We start from the raw sequence: 16752 nt of genomic DNA, 5'->3' as shown, positions 1-16752 counted from the left end.
AACACACTTTGAGTGAACAAAGTAACCTGTTGACTGTACAGACTGCACACACACTCATGCATGAGCAGGCACAAATAGGCAAACACACACACACAATCATGAACAGACACACACACACACAGAGAGGGAGAGAGAGAGAGAGAGAGAGAGAGAGACAAAGAGACGCACACATAATCAAGAGCAGGCACACACAGACACGAGCTGGAGAACCAGGAGCTTAAAAGGTTACCTCTCCTTGGTAGGGGATGAGGAACATTCCTTAGGCAGAAGAAAGAACAACCAGAACCACAGTCAATAGTGGAGGTTTTTGGACATTATTCTGGATCTCTTCACCTCTTGTTTTTCTTTCCCTGTCTATTAGGTATCATCTAGCTTAGCAGCTGCAATTATGCCCCCCCCTTCCATCCCTCTCTCCCCCTTCCATCCCTCTCTCTCCCCCTTCCATCCCTCTCCCTCCCCTTCCATCCCTCCCCCTTCCACCCCTCTCCCTCCCCTTTCCATCTCTCTCCCTCCCCTTCCATCCCTCTCTCCCCCTTCCATCCCTCTCCCTCCCCTTCCATCCCTCTCTCCCCCTTCCATCCCTCTCCCTCCCCCTTCCATCCCTCTCCCTCCCCCTTCCATCCCTCTCCCTCCCGTTCCATCCCTCTCTCCCCCTTCCATCCCTCTCCCTCCCCTTCAATACCTCCCCCTTCCACCCCTCTCCCTCCCCCTTCCATCCCTCTCTCCCCCTTACATCCCTCTCCCTCCCCCTTACATCTCTCTCCCTCCCCTTCCATCCCTCTCTCCCCCTTCCATCCCTCTCCCTCCCCTTTCCATCCCTCTCCCTCCTCCTTCCATCCCTCCCCCTTCCATCCCTCTCCCTCCCTCTCCCTCCCACCTTCCACTCCTCTCCCTTTCCCTCCCCCTTCCCTCCCTCTCCCTCCCACCTTCCACTCCTCTCCCTCTCCCTCCCCCTTCCATCCCTCTCCCTCCCACCTTCCACCCCTCTCCCTCTCCCTTCCATCCCTCTCCCTCCCTCTCCCTCTCCCTCCCACCTTCCACTCCTCTCCCTCTCCCTCCCCCTTCCATCCCTCTTTCCCTCCCTTCCAGCATCAACATTTTTTGACACAGAAAGAAAGCCTCTAGAATTCAGAACAGTTCGTCCAATCGATTCCTCCTCTCCCTTCCACTTGCATCCCCCTTCCTCTCCCCGCTTGTAATTTGTCACCTAGCAACCGGCCGGTCCGCTAGCTGTTGTTTCATCCGTCTCATGTACAGGAGAGACATTAACCACTTCATTGTCATCACCTCTTGTCCTCATTACATTCTAAAGTCCACTCTCTCTTTAGTCTAAAGAGTATCACATCTCTCGTCGGGCTAACAAAGCATTTTTCATAACATTCCCTCAGCAAGGACTGCTCAAACGATAGCAGAGCCTCCGAGTAATTGAGCACCCACCTTGCAAAATCAATAAGACCAAAGCAATCTATCGATGGTAATGGCCGCCAGTGCTTATCGTGGTTAAATCCAGGTGAGTTAAAACGCCATTCGGATTGTCTAGGGTGTAGTGGCAACATTCATAATGGTAATATCATATCACCATTAGTTTACTTGTTCACAAGAGATAACAAATCTATAAGACATAATGACAGTGTGCCCCCATGATCCTGGTACTGTTATTACAGATGACATGTTAAGTAGCCATAATGTGTTGGACCCTCAATGCAACAGTGGCAGTCAGGGGGGTGACGCAAGGGTGAGGCAAGCGGACCATTCGGGAGGGGTGATACAGGCTAATGAATGATGCGAGAGGCCAGACTCCCTCTGGATTGGGTGAAATGGCATGCGGTGTAACAGTTGGGTAAAATGGCATGTGGTGTAACAGTTGGGTGAAATAGCATGTGGTGTAACAGTTGGGAGAAATGGCATGTGGTGTAACAGTTGGGTGAAATGGCATGTGGTGTAACAGTTGGGTGAAATAACATGTGGTGTAACAGTTGGGTGAAATGGCATGTGGTGTAACAGTTGGGTGAAATAGCATGTGGTGTAACAGTTGGGTGAAATGGCATGTGGTGTAACAGTTGGGTGAAATAGCATGTGGTGTAACAGTTGGGTGAAATGGCATGTGGTGTAACAGTTGGGAGAAATGGCATGTGGTGTAACAGTTGGGTGAAATGGCATGTGGTGTAACAGTTGGGTGAAATGGCATGTGGTGTAACAGTTGGGTGAAATAACATGTGGTGTAACAGTTGGGTGAAATGGCATGTGGTGTAACAGTTGGGTGAAATGGCATGTGGTGTAACAGTTGGGTGAAATGGCATGTGGTGTAACAGTTGGGTGAAATGGCATGTGGTGTAACAGTTGGGTGAAATGGCATGTGGTGTAACAGTTGGGTGAAATGGCATGTGGTGTAACAGTTGGGTGAAATGGCATGTGGTGTAACAGTTGGGAGAAATGGCATGTGTTTGGGATCATTGTCATACTGAAAGACCCAGCCACGTTTCATCTTCAATGCCCTTGCTGATGGTAGGCTTTGTTACTTTGGTCCCAGCTCTCTGCAGGTCATTCACTAGGTCCCCCCGTGTGGTTCTGGGATTTTTCCTCACTGTTCTTGTGATCATTTTGACCCCACGGGGTGAGATCTTGCGTGGAGCCCCAGATCGAGGGAGATTATCAGTGGTCTTGTATGTCTTCCATTTCCTAATAATTGCTCCCACAGTTGATTTCTTCAAACCAAGCTGCTTACCTATTGCAGATTCAGTCTTCCCAGCCTGGTGCAGGTCTACAATTTTGTTTCTGGTGTCCTTTGACAGCTCTTTGGTCTTGGCCATAGTGGAGTTTGGAGTGTGACTGTTTGAGGTTGTGGACAGGTGTATTTTATACTGATAACAAGTTCAAACAGGTGCCATTAATACAGGTAATGAGTGGAGGACAGAGGAGCCTCTTAAAGAAGAAGTTACAGGTCTGTGAGAGCCAGAAATCTTGCTTGTTTGTAGGTGACCAAATACTTATTTTCCACCATCATTTTCAAATAAATTAATAAAAAATCCTACAATGTGATTTTCTGGATTTTTTTCTCATTCTGTCTGTCATAGTTGAAGTGTACCTATGATGAAAATTACAGGCCTCTCTCATCTTTTTAAGTGGGAGAACTTGCACAATTGGTGGCTGACTAAATACTTTTTTTTGCCCCACTGTATGTATGTATGTATGTATATATATGTATGTATGTATGTATGTATGTAGGTGTGCGCGTGCACGTGTGTGTGCGCCTTCACGTTTATTAACATCTTCACCCCTTCTCACTCAGATAGAGCCCTTCTTTTCCACTAATAGTTCGGTCACCGCCTGTCATGTTTATTCATGTCCCAGTTTGCATCTTACAGCCATTTTAACCAGACCTACTGTATATTTACGTTCAATATCTCTGGACCATTAGAGCACACTCACACAGGTTGCAGGTAGCATCTTTGGAGATACACAAATAGGGGGGGGAGAGAGAGAGAGAGAGTGATGTTTATAGGGAAAGGGATAGCAGAGGAGAAACATCTTCTTAGGTACGATAGGCCATCATTTTCTTTTGTGGCTGCACACACAGCCCCGTCTGTCTGCATAATTGCACTGACATTTATATTTTCATCTGGTGGTGTTTTGTCAATTTCCATTACTGGAAGCCTAAGCTGTGGTGTTGGGGTTGAGGGAGGGAGGGAAATTAGGCAGGGAAGGGTGTATCAAGAGAGGATTGGAATGAAAGCGTGAACTAACTAGCTGGTAGAAAGACTCCTCTCGGGCCTCCACTGACCAGCGATACTCTGTTTGACACTCCGCTGCGACATGTGTTGCATGAAAAACACATACAGTGCCATCCGAAAGCATTCACACCCCTTGACTTTTCCACATTTTGTTGTGTTACAGCCTGAATTTAAAGTGAATTAAAGTTAAAGTGAAATGTCTTGAGTCAATAAGTATTCAACCCTTTTGTTATTGCAAGCCTAAATACGTACAGGAGTAATGATGTGCTTAACACGGCACATAAGTTTCATGGACTCTGTGAGCAATAATCGTGTTTAACATCATTTTTTAAATGACTACCCAATTTCTGTACCCCACACATCTATCTGTAAGGTCCCTCATTCGATCAGTGAGTATTTATCCACAGAGATCAGTGATGTTTTCCAATGGTTCATAAACAGACAATGAATATCCATTTGAGCATTACTACAAAGATATAGGCGTCCTTCCTAACACAGTTGCCGAAGGGGAAGGAAACCGCTCAGTGATTTCACCATGAGGCCAACAGTGATTTATAACCGTGAAGAGTTTATTTGCTTCAATTGGAGAAAACGGAGGATGGATCAACAACATTGTAGTTACTCTACAATACTAAGCTAATTGACAGGGTGAAAAGAAGGAAGCCTGTACAGAATACAAATATTCCAAAACATGCATCCTGTTTGAAACAAGGCACTAAAGTAATACTGCAAAAAAGGTGGCAAAGATATGTACTTTTGGCCTGAGTACAAGGCGTTATGTTTGGGGCAAATCCAGCACAACACATTACTACCACTCCTCATATGTTCAAGCATGGTGGTGGCTGCATCATGTTGTGGGTATGCTTGTCATCGGCAAGGACTAGGGAGTAAATACTTTTTTTTAATGAACGGAGTAGAGCTAAGCACAGGTAAAATCCTAGAGGGAAACTTGGTTCAGTCTGCTTTCCAACAGACACTGGGAGACAAATTCGCCTTTCAGCAGGACAATAACCTAAAACACAAGGCCAAATATACCCTGGAGTTGCTTACCAAGATGATACTCAATGTTCCTGAGTGGCCTAGTTACAGTTTGAATTTAAATCTGCTTGAAAATCTATGGCAAGACTTGAAAATGGCTGTCTAGCAATGATTTAAAACCAACTAGACAGAGCACGAATCATTTTTTTAAGAATAATGGGCAAATATTGTACAATCCAGGTTTGCAAAGCTCTTAGAGACTTACCCAGAAAGACTAAAGGTGATTCTACCATGTATTCATTCAGGGGGTTGAATACTTATCTAATCAAGATATATTAGTGTTTTATTTATTAAAATCTTTTGTCGGTCTTTGACCAAAAAAATGACAATTTTTTCCATTTTATTCCCACTTTGTAACACAACAAAATGTAGAAAAAGTCAATGGGTGTGAAATAGTGCTGAAGGTACTGTACATGTGCCTCATAGAATCAAATATCTAATGAAATACAAACATGAGGGTATACATACAGCACATGCAAACACACACCAACCACATGCACCACACACACAAACACATTCCACACATGCACACCCCTCAGTAACAATTTGATACCTGTTGTGATCAACTACAGTATGTGACCATTTGAATGAGTTCTGAATTTAGCCTCTCTTCTAGGAGCTCTAGTCAATATTCTACTATACAAAACTCATTACCTTCTCTCAACTACCTCAGGTCTAATGAAAAATACTAGCCTTTTTTTCCCCAGCCAATAGGATTTATCTCTGTCTCTTTTTATGATTGACTATTACTAGCTAAATTGGAAGTTTATATTTTATGAGAGCGGTCATCAGTCTTACAGCTCACTTGTTCTTTGCAGTAAATCCACCCAGACCAATTCTACAGTGGGCCTTCGGAGTCTGCCAACCGTTGATCTTTTTCACAGCCACACTAAAATATTTATCCGGATTGTGACATTTTTACTATGTCCACTGTGACATGTATGTAAAGATCAAACCCCTGATAGTCCCATTCTCGGCTCCTCGGTCAACACGATCTGGCTCTCATCTCATTTGCTTCTGGACCTCAGTGCTTTACCGCTTTCCCCAGACTGTTGACAGGGAAAACATGTCAATTCTCTCTTCTCTTTCCGCAAGTGGAGGCTACATGGTGAAACTATTCTAATTGGTCTTTCACAGTCTTTTCCCCACATTAATAATGTATGTGGAGAAGCTAGAAGCTAGTGCAATGGAAGCGCCTTAGACAGCGCTTAAAAAAAACGATGTGTCTGTTCTTGTTTACACGATTAGGAGTTTTATCCCCCCATCAGCAAACAATGGCCGCCGCCGCCTCCTCCCTGTCTCATTGTCCCACATGTGTCAATTATAGACAGGGAAGGCGTGGGCTGACGAGGGTCGTCATTCCACAGCCGAAGGCTTTGAATATAGGGAGGCCTTGTCGTATAAACCCCCTGGCAGGCTGAGACAGGGCAAGGCGGGGTTTGACAGGGCAGGATGGGGTGAGGGACGTGTGTTTGTGTATTGTATGTGAGACTTAGTAATGTTTTTGTCTGTTCTTCACTTTCTCTCTCTCTCTGCCACCCTCTCTTCCCCCCCTCTCTCTCTGCCACCCCCCCCCTCTCTCTGCCACCCTCTCTTTCTCCTCCCCCTCTCTCTGCCACCCTCTCTTCCCCCCCTCTCTCTGCCACGCTCTCATCCCCCCCTCTCTCTGCCACCCTCTCTTCCCCCCTCTCTCTCTGCCACCCTCTCTTCCCTCCCCCTCTCTCTCTCTGCCACCCTCTCTTTCTCTCTGCCACCCTCTTTCTCATGACCTCCCTCTCTCTCTGCCACCCTCTCTTTCTCCCCCCTCTCTCTCTCTCTGCCACCCTCTCTTTCTCCCCCGCTCTCTCTCTCTCTGCCACCCTCTCTTTCTCCCCCCTCTTTCTCTCTGCCACCCTTTCTTTCTCCCCCCTCTCTCTCTCTGCCACCCTCTCTTTCCCCCCCCTATCTCTACCACCCTCTCTTTCTCCCCCCCCTCTCTCTGCAACCCTCTCCCCCCCTCTCTCTCTGCCACCCTCTCTCTCTGCCGCCCTCTCTTTCTCCCCCCTCTGTCTCTCTCTGCCACCCTCTCTCCTCCCCCCTCTCTCTCTCTCTGCCACCCTCTCTTTCTCCTCCCCCCTCTCTCTCTCTGCCACCCTCTCTTTCTCCTCCCCCCTCTCTCTCTCTGCCACCCTCTCTTTCTCCCCCCTCTCTCTCTCTGCCACCCTCTCTTTCTTCTCCCCCCTCTCTCTCTCTGCCACCCTCTCTTTCTCCCCCTCTCTCTCTCTGCCACCCTCTCTTTCTTCTCCCCCCTCTCTCTCTCTGCCACCCTCTCTTTCTCCCCCCTCTCTCTCTGCCACCCTCCCTTTCTCCTCCCCCTCTCTCTCTCTCTCTCTGCCACCCTCTCTTTTTCCCCCCTCTCTCTCTGCCACCCTCCCTTTCTCCTCCCCCCTCTCTCTCTCTCTCTGCCACCCTATCTTTCTCCTCCCCCCTCTCTCTCTGCCACCCTCTCTTTCTCCTCCCCCCTCTCTCTCTCTGCCACCCTCTCTTCCCCCCCTCCCTCTCTCTGCCACCCTCTCTTTTCTCTCCCCTCTCTCTCTCTGCCACCCTCTCTTTCTCCCCCCCTCTCTCTCTCTGCCACCCTCTCTTTCTCCCCCCCTCTCTCTCTCTGCCACCCTCTCTCTCTTTCTCTCTCTCGCTCTACAGGTTCATAAAGGTTTTAGTGAATCTCAGATAGTTTCGGAGGGTGTTATATTAAGCTATACCTCTTTCTTTCTTCTGTCTTTCTTTGCCTATCTTCCCTTCAATTATTTAACATGCGGCCATGCTATGACATGCTTAGAAGTTAAAGGGGGAGTTTTGGTCTGGAATGTTGGTTGAAGATCTCTATGGCAACTTTGGTCATTTCAGGGTGTGAACATACATTTGTGTAATACCTCTCTCCAAAACTTTGATGAAGGGATGACTTCAGACTGACTTCTCTCCATACTTTATGTTCGTCATCCCCACTTTTATGTTCATCGAAAGATCATCATCAGTTTGAGGAGATTAATTTTCCCCATGCATTCCTAGACTGTCCCTTCATGTAAGAACTTTGTAGAGATCCCAGATAAATTCAGGATTCAGACATCAAACCCCAGGGGGATCTGAAACCCAACACACGTAATATTTAATCATGCTTCTCACAAAAAAAAAGATGATTCACATAATTGCTATCTGCCTGTGAGACAAAGACACAAAGTCATTGTCACCTTCGTAATTTGTCTAATTTAATAAACCATTGTTCTGCGTCACCAATCCCTTTGAGTCTCAATCAAGTTATGGGCTTGATGTAACTGTTGATGTGTTTTGGGACGATTAGAGACACAAGCACATTGTAGGTCTTTGACGAGGCAGAGAGGCATACATATGCAAATTTCACACCCACTGTTGGAACTTATTTACCTAATTAATGGATTAACATAAGTCATTAGCCGCAGAGCGGAGATGCTCGACGCGGCTTAACGTGACCCGGGATCGAACAGTGGGCGGACATTTTCTTTTTTGGCTAACCCCGCTGGCATTGTGTAGCTCAGATGTGTGGCTGCCACTCTTATTCACTCCCCCACATACTGTATACACGCTAAGTAAACCACTGGGCACATACAGAGTGAGCAACACAAAGCTGCGTTATGTCCTCAATGCAGGCACCAGGGTACACGTTTGCATGCAAGCATTGACCTAACATTGACTTAACATTGACCTAACATTGCAGGCCTATAAATAACAAAAAGCGGAGTCCCACTTCTGTTTTTCAGGGAAAATGGAAGTTAGGTTGAAAGTACTGTGTTCCTGAAAACCGGGTGTTAACGATTCCTGGTGACTCCGGATAGCAAGCATAGACACACACACACAACACACACACACACACACACACACACACACACACACACACAAAGTCATCTAACTAAAACCTCTACTTTCTCCACTAATTGGGAATTAAGGTTCAAATGACATCAGGCTTCATACAGACATCACATGACAAAGTGTGAATTCAAAATTACAGTACATTGCAGTACATTCATTGTCATCATTCACAGTGAATTGTGAGGAAAACCCAGGCAACTGTTTGCCATTAAGTACATATAGATAGTGGACTCTTAACACAGGGTCTTGTGTGTTTGTTTCTCTCCTGAGGAGTAGAGGATATGGGTTTTGGTTGTTTTGGAAGTGAACTTGAATAACTCTATCTCTCTCTTTCAGGAGGCAGACTGAAGGATACTGCATGTGCAAAATGAACTAAATGTCTTTCAATCGCTTTCATTCTTCATTTCTTTCTTTCTTTCATTTATGTATCTCTTTATCTCACTCTCTTGCTCTCTTTTCTGCTTCAAACTATGCAATAAATGTAATGTTTGTTTAATTGTTCTTACCCCATTGAAATGGAATAGCTCTAACTTTCTGATTATCATTGTCAATACTGCTATCCTTCGTCTCTTAGCCATTTTAACTGTTGTGGTAATTTTGAACATTTACATTTTGCTGTTTTTTTTCTGGCTTCTCCATACTCCCTAAACTGTTTCTTGCACAAGATCTGGAGAAAAGCAACTCGAGATAAAGTTTGCTTAGGAAAATATAACCTGCCAAGCATTCGGAATATGATTGGCCACACCCCCTGCAATGGAGCACCGATTCTAACAGAGCTTGTCCCTCCTACCAGCCACACCCACAGTCAAGACTAGCCTATCAGAAGTGGTTAATACTAATACTGAACTGCTTTTCCTTCATTCCCTTTCGCACTCAAAAAACAAGCCCCACCCCCAATCTGCCCCCAACCCCTCTGTGAAAATTGATTTGCTAACTCTTGTCTTTTTACTAACAACAAGCTTCAGAATTCTCCAATGTATTATATTATTTGGTGATTTGGTTTTCCTTTAATTTGTACAACTAACATTGTGTCATTCACGGAATGTGAGTCATCTGTTCTTTTTTCTATTTAACTTGCGTACTTACATACTAACAAATGTAATGATATTGTTTTATCTTTTATATTTTTTGGAAAAACCCTTTAATACGAAAAGTCAAACTTTTTCCAATTACTTTCTTTATTTCTTTATTTGGAAGATTTGTATGATATTGAAAAAATAAAAATAAAGCCTACTTTATTTATTTTTGGACATTTCAAGGATTGATTGGTTGGTTTATTATCGCCTACTCTTAAATTAACCTGATTGTTTATTGTACATTTAAAAAAAAAAGGCGAAATCTCGTAAAAATTTGTTTTTGAAGTTCGAAACTTTGAGTTTACGGTTTGTCATTCTTTTTTTGCTTTCTCCTCCCCCTGTTTTCTCCTGAAGCACGCAGGCATTGGACACGCTATGGTAAACAAACTGCATTACATGGTAGATATCATTCTAATTGTCTTTACTTTGGTTTGCCCTGGGTTTCCGTTACCTCTTTCTATTCCGTTTGCTCTTACTGAAAATACAAACTTCCATCGATTCCAAGGTAGCTGAAAACAATCACCTCTCTATTTGTCTTTATTTTACTTCTTTGTCCGTTTCCACTTTTTACCATCCAATACTCCTCTCCTCCCTTCCTACAAAAATAGAAAAGTATCCACTGAAAGAGGTCTGTCCTAAAATGTTAAATTTAGCAACAATTTAGAATTGTTCGATTTTTTTTCTCAAACGCTGTCCGTATGAAGAAATAAAGAATTATTTTCCAAGAAAGATATCAACTTCTGAATTGACAACGACAAAACCTATCCCCTATTTTTCTTTTTCAACAAGTGTCCTTGATGTGGACGTACACAGCGGACTCCATTGACAGAGAATAACCCCTCCTTTTACAACCCCAGTGACAGGTAGTAAGAACTCAGGCCATGTGGGTAATATTCTACTACGTCTGATACTAGATGATCTATATATTTAATGTTAGAAAGTTTGAACATTTGTCAGTCTACTTAAACAGTGTGTTATATAACTAAGCTAACCTAGTCGACTTTGAATTAACTACGTAAAAATATATGCAAAAACATTTGTCCAACTTAGTTGAAGGCATTTGTATTGTTAAGATTTAAATGAGTCTACCTATTCCTTCGGCAACTATCTACAGGTTCGGCCGAGAATGTACTGCAGCAAATATGTGTGTGCCAAGGTCTGTGGTTCCCACTCAAACGTTAATAGAGGTCAGGTCCGTATTTACACCTCCTGATTTAGTGGCAGAAACATGGCCGTAAAGCAGGGCCTCAAATGAGGGCTCGATCCCATTAGAGACCTACAGTGTGATTTAGGACTGAGCTGGTTCAACGCTGAACCCATACCTGGACTCAACATCCACACTTAATTCAATGCCATTGTGTCTGAATGGTAAATACTGTCCCCTTGTCTGCTACTAAGGCTTTCTTGTGTATAGCCAGGCTTTCAGGAGTCAGGACAACAGGACAAGTCAGGACAGTGCTGCTGCTGGTTTGCTAAAGGAAATGGGAAAAGTGATGTATTTCTTAGGAAAGAATAGACTAAATAAGCAAGGATAGGGCAAGAGGCTGGTTGGCGTAAGAGTACTGATGTGGATATTTTGTTAGAAGACATTTTGGTAATCCATGACAATTCCTTCAGAAATATCCCCAGAAGGATGATCATTGATTTACATGTTGAATTACAGCATTGCCATGCACTAGTATGAATGAATCAATGAACACTAGGCATTAGTTGTTTGTTGCCAAAGCAAAAACACTGTAAAATGAAGATCAAATTTAAAGTAGATCATTTTCTTTGATGTGTAAATAAAAATGAAGGACAGTAAATGACTGATTTCATGGTTCTTCTTGGATTAACACATGCCCGGCAACAGGCATCTACAGAGGAAACGAAAGAGAAAGGGATTTTGTTCTGTTTGGCCTTCCCAGATAGCCATTGTTGCTTAGTTTCTTACTTCCTGTCACTGGATTTGGGTCCCCCAGTAAAAAAAAAAAAATGTTTTAATGGGTTACACTCTCCCCACCAAACTTACATGGCATGTAGGGACAATCTCTTGGAATGTCTCGACTGTGTCCGATCTACAGTCTCCATCACTAACACTAACTCTTGTTACCTCTGAGTTTACTGGCCTGGCCCCCTGCATGTAAGAGTTGACCCCCTTATCTTTTGGTTGTTGTTTTATTGATAAACCAATTACATTAAAGAATATATGTATATGCATATATCATGGCTATTATATATACATACATATATCAATCATTACACTAGTATCCGTGTGGCCACGTAACTCTCCAGCCACCCCCTTTTATTCAGGGTTTTGTTACCTTTTTTATATATATAACTTATGAAAACCAATAATACGACCTCACTCCTTACCTTGCTAGGGAAAAAATAAGGAAAAAGGGAAAAATAAAGAGGGGGAACAGCTTTTCATTTTCTAGGTGACTAGAGGAGCGCTGCCTACAGTACGTAGGTTGTGTTAGCCATCCAACCCCTGAGTTGGAGTGGAATCAAACGAGAGAGCCTACTGTACAGCAGAACAAAAGACCAGCCTGAGATCGCTGTTATTCTAACCAGTTATGGGTTTCATAACTACTGTAAATGACTCAAGCAATCAAATCACACTGTATGTGTATGTTCAAAGTCACTTAGTGCCAATTTGTGTAATTACCTGTAAAGGTAATGGAAAGATTATGGAGGGGTTGTTCATAAGCTACTGGCTAGTTGTTAGCACATGCACAAAAATAGATGGCGAGTAGGAGGTGTAGTAAAGGGAGTTCATATAGCTCTTAGATTGAACAATTTGAATGTTACATTCACCCCTCTTCTCACCGTTGACAGTGGAATCCCTATTCCCTCACTTAGATTTTCCAGTTCTTTAAAACCCTCTCCTTTTTTCAGTTGACTACATGCATCTGTGGTTGTTCCATCGGTTTGGTCCCTCATTGTGCTGTACATTTCCTTTCGGTTTGGATCATGCATCCTGTTTGCATGTTGTTTTTCTGGCTAGCATCATAGACATCTGCATCCTACCCGTCAAGGGTGTCTCCGCTGCTCTAGCCCAGCGAGCGCCAGTCTGCACACGTGTCTAGATGGGTGTTCTTTCCTTTGGCGTTCTTGTCCTAATATCACCCTTAACCTTTTACTTCTCCATTCGTCTGGTGTAGAAGTGTTGCCCTCTGCAGTTTGGGCTTTCCTTTTCCCATTGCCGCCTCCTCTGAAAGTGATTGTGTTTTTGTTTGATTGTTGCCTCTGTTGGTTCATGTGATTTGTTTTGTCCAATGGACTCCTTTAACTTTCCATTTTGTCATTCAGTCATTCAGTGCATGTCTCATGTCCTTCTAAGTAGCTTGGATGGAATCATTTTGTTTCTTCTTAACCAAAACAAGCCCCTGTCACACGCTTTCAGTCCGAAAATCTGATCTGGATGGACAAATCAAATTGCAGAGGACCTTAAAGACTCCTCCTAATTGTTTTGAAACTACTACTACTAAATTTACTAAAACAATATGTTACTAATACTACTGTTTGAATCCAACCTGAATGTTGTAACTGTACTAACAACCATTTTTGTGTCTGACTCTCCCCTACTTACTAAAGTACTAACAGTTCACCCTCCAACCCAACTCTCCTTACCTGCCCAACACACAACTAAAGCTCCCTCTCTCCATACTTTAACACTTGTGAATGATCTCAAAAGACTGCCCCCGTCCCTCCTGTGCTCCCTTTGCCCCCCCCCCCCCCCCCCCCCCCCAAGCCCCAACCATCACTAACTCAGGGTTGGTACAGCAAATTAAGGCATCATTTGGATTAGCCCTCAGAGCAAAAGACTCCATATTGATGCCTGAAGACTTCCGGATCTTTCTCACTAAGTTCAGTCACTGCTAGTTGTTCAGTCCAGCTGCCAGCCACCTGTAGGAGGATTCCTCGCGGAACAGACCCCCTCCCTCTGCTCAGACCTTCACAGCCCTACTTCAACCTGTCTTAGGGAAAGGCGTCAAAGGGGGTCATCATTGCATGTGTGACATGTTTGCATTCGCGGACCAATGAAAATCATTATTGTTGGATAATTTATTTGAGACGGAATTCATTTGCTCTGCCTCTGATACTGTATTTGAAATGTTGATTTAATGCTGATAACTAACTTTGGTTGAAAATTGTCAATGTGGACATGATGATATTTGCCTCTAGCAGTTAAAAACTATGTTGAAGGTAAGTAGTAAGACATTATCAAATTGAAGACCTGAACTTCAATCAAGTAAGCGATTTACTGTCAAGGTAAGATTGTCAATTTCTGTGCATGATTGCTAAACCAAAAACCAATTTACAATGTTGTCCACAATGAAGGAACTGTTAGAAGTAGTAAAAAACTTGAATGGGTAGCACCTCCTCCAAACAGTGTGAACGGACGAGTTACAGGAGGGACTTCAGTAGTTCCATCATTACTTACTTTAGGCATGAGTGGTTCACTGAATGCTCTCCCTTTGATATGTGTTTCCAGGAACATCTGGTTTCTACACTGTCTGTTGTTCCAACACCTTCCATACTGGGCGAACACTGATTAATCTGTCAGTAGATCCATACTAAGATACAGCCGCCCCAGTCCCACTATCAAAGACCGCCTGCACGGCTTCACTTTGATGCCAGACCAAATCTATGTAGGCAGTAGAGAAGCCACTGAGGGTGCTTCACCTGGTTTGCACTCTGACACTGTGTGTGTGAATGATGTGTTTGTGAATATGTGTGTGTGTGTGTGTGTGTGTGTGTGTGTGTGTGTGTGTGTGTGTGTGTGTGTGTGTGTGTGTGTGTATGTTTGTGTGTGAATATGTTTGTGTGTGTGTGTGTGTGTGTGTTGTTGTTGTTGTTGCTTCAAGAACAAAGGCCCTTGTCCAGGCAGGCCCTTGATGAGAGGGTATCCAGTAGAGAACTCTCTGGCGTTAACTTAGTGTCACAGAGCCCATCATGGTCAATGAGCCAGTGACACGCTCAGCCAAGCACACCCCAGGTTCTGCTGTTAGAGCACAATGCTGAACTGCACTCCCGTAGCTCGCCAAACAACCAGGTTGTAAATGTCTTATCCTGAGCTGTAATAAGCTAGGAATCCAGTTTCTATTTACTTTACCAATCAAACGTTTGGACACACCTACTCATTTTTAATTTATTTTAATGTATTTTTACTATTTTCTACATTATAGAATAACAGTGAATACAGCAACACTTTAAAATACACATATGGAATCATGTCGTAACCAAAAAAGTGTACAAAAAAACCACTGCCGTACAAAAGTTTGGGGTCACTTAGAAATGTCCTTGTTTTTGAAAGAAGGGGAATTTTTTTGTCCATTAAAATAACATCACATTGATCAGAAATATAGTGTTGACATTGTTCATTTTGTAAATGACTGTTGACATTGTTAATTTTGTAAATGACTATTGTAGCTGGAAACGGCTGATTTTTAATGGAATATCTACATAGGCGTACAAATGCCATTATCAGCAACCGTCACTACTGTGTTCCAATGGTACGTTGTGTTAGCTAATCCACATTTATCATTTTAAAAGGCTAATTATTATTAGAAAACCCTTTTGCCATTATGTTAGCACAGCTAAAAACTGTTGTCGGATTAAAGAAGAAAAAAAATTGACCATCTTTAGACTAGCTGAGTATCTGGAGCATCAGCATTTGTGGGTTCAATTACAAGCTCAAAATGGCCAGAAACAAAGACCTTTCTTCTGAAACTCAGAAGAGTTCTATTCTTCTTCTGAGAAATGAAGGCTATTCCATGCAAGAAATTGCCAAGAAACTGAAGATCTCGTACAACGCTGTCTACTACTCCCTTCACAGAACAGCTCAAACTGGCTCTAACCAGAAAAGAAAGAGGAGTGGGAGGCCCCAGTGCACAACTGAGCAAGAGGACAAGTGCATTAGAGTGTCTAGTTTGATTAACAGACGCCTCACAAGTCCTCAACTGGCAGATTCATTAAATAGTACCCGCAAAACACCAGTCTCAACGTCAACAATGAAGCGGCGACTCTGGGATATTATTTTATTTTATATTTGACAAGTAGCCACCCTTTGCCTTGATGACCGCTAATGCACACTCTTGGAATTCTCTCAACCAGTCATGAGATAGTCACCTGGAATGCATTTCAATTAACAGATGTGCCTTAATGTGTTTGAGCCAATCAGTTGTGTTGTGACAATGTAGGGTTGGTATACAGAAGATAGCCCTGTTTGGTAAAAGACCAAGTCCATATAATGGCAAGAACAGCTCAAATAAGCAGAGAGAAACAACAGTCCCTCATTACTTTAAGACATGAAGCTCAGTCAATAGGGAAATTTCAAAAACTTTTATAGGTTCTTCAAGTGCAATTGCAAAAACCATAAAGTGCTTTGATGAAACTGTATCTCATGAAGACCGCCACAGGGAAGGAAGACCCAGAGTTACCTCTGCTGCAGAGGACAAGCCTCAGAAATTGCAACAAAAATAAATGCTTCACGGAGTTCAAGAAACAAACACATCTCAACATCAACTGTTCAGAGGAGACTGCGTGAATCAGGCCTTCATGGTTGCTGCAAAGAAACCACTACTAAAGGACACCAATAATAAGAAGAGATTTGCTTGGGCCAAGAAACACGAGCATTGGACATTAGACCGGTGGAAATCTGTCCTTTGGTCTGATGAGTCCAAATTTGAGATTTTCGGTTACAACAGCTGTGTCTTTGTGAGACGCAGAGTAGGTGAACGGATGATCTCTGCATGTGTGGTTCCCACGTGAAGCATGGAGAAGGAGGTGTGATGGTGTGGGGGTGCTTTGCTGGTTACACTGTCAGTGGTTTATTTAGAATTCAAGGCACACTTAATCAGCATGGCTACTACAGCATTCTGCATTGATACACCGTCCCATCAGGTTTGCGCTTAGTGGGACTATCATTTGTCTTTCAACAGGACAATGACCCAACACACCTCCAGGCTGTGTAAGGGCTGTATGACCAAGAAGGAGAGGGATGGAGTCCTGCATCAAATGACCTGGCCTCCACAATC

General features: G+C 43.5%; 1 protein-coding gene across 8 annotated transcripts in view; it reads left to right on the top strand.

The window, feature by feature from the left end:
* Positions 1 to 16752, top strand: part of LOC110500696 (neurexin-2) — a 1050333-nt gene that overhangs the window by 492043 nt on the left and 541538 nt on the right. For all 8 annotated transcript variants that reach the window (XM_090214789.1, XM_090214786.1, XM_090214788.1 and 5 more), the window contains one exon: positions 10082 to 10105. In XM_090214789.1, coding sequence (XP_090070915.1) covers positions 10082 to 10105 — 24 coding nt within the window. The remainder of the gene's footprint in view (positions 1 to 10081; positions 10106 to 16752) is intronic.

This window comes from Oncorhynchus mykiss, chromosome 21, assembly GCF_057628025.1.
Source record: "Oncorhynchus mykiss isolate SJ-2025 chromosome 21, ASM5762802v1, whole genome shotgun sequence".
NCBI lineage: Eukaryota > Metazoa > Chordata > Actinopteri > Salmoniformes > Salmonidae > Oncorhynchus > Oncorhynchus mykiss.
Note: the sequence above shows the minus strand (reverse complement) of the source record. Positions and strands in the feature narration are given on the sequence as shown.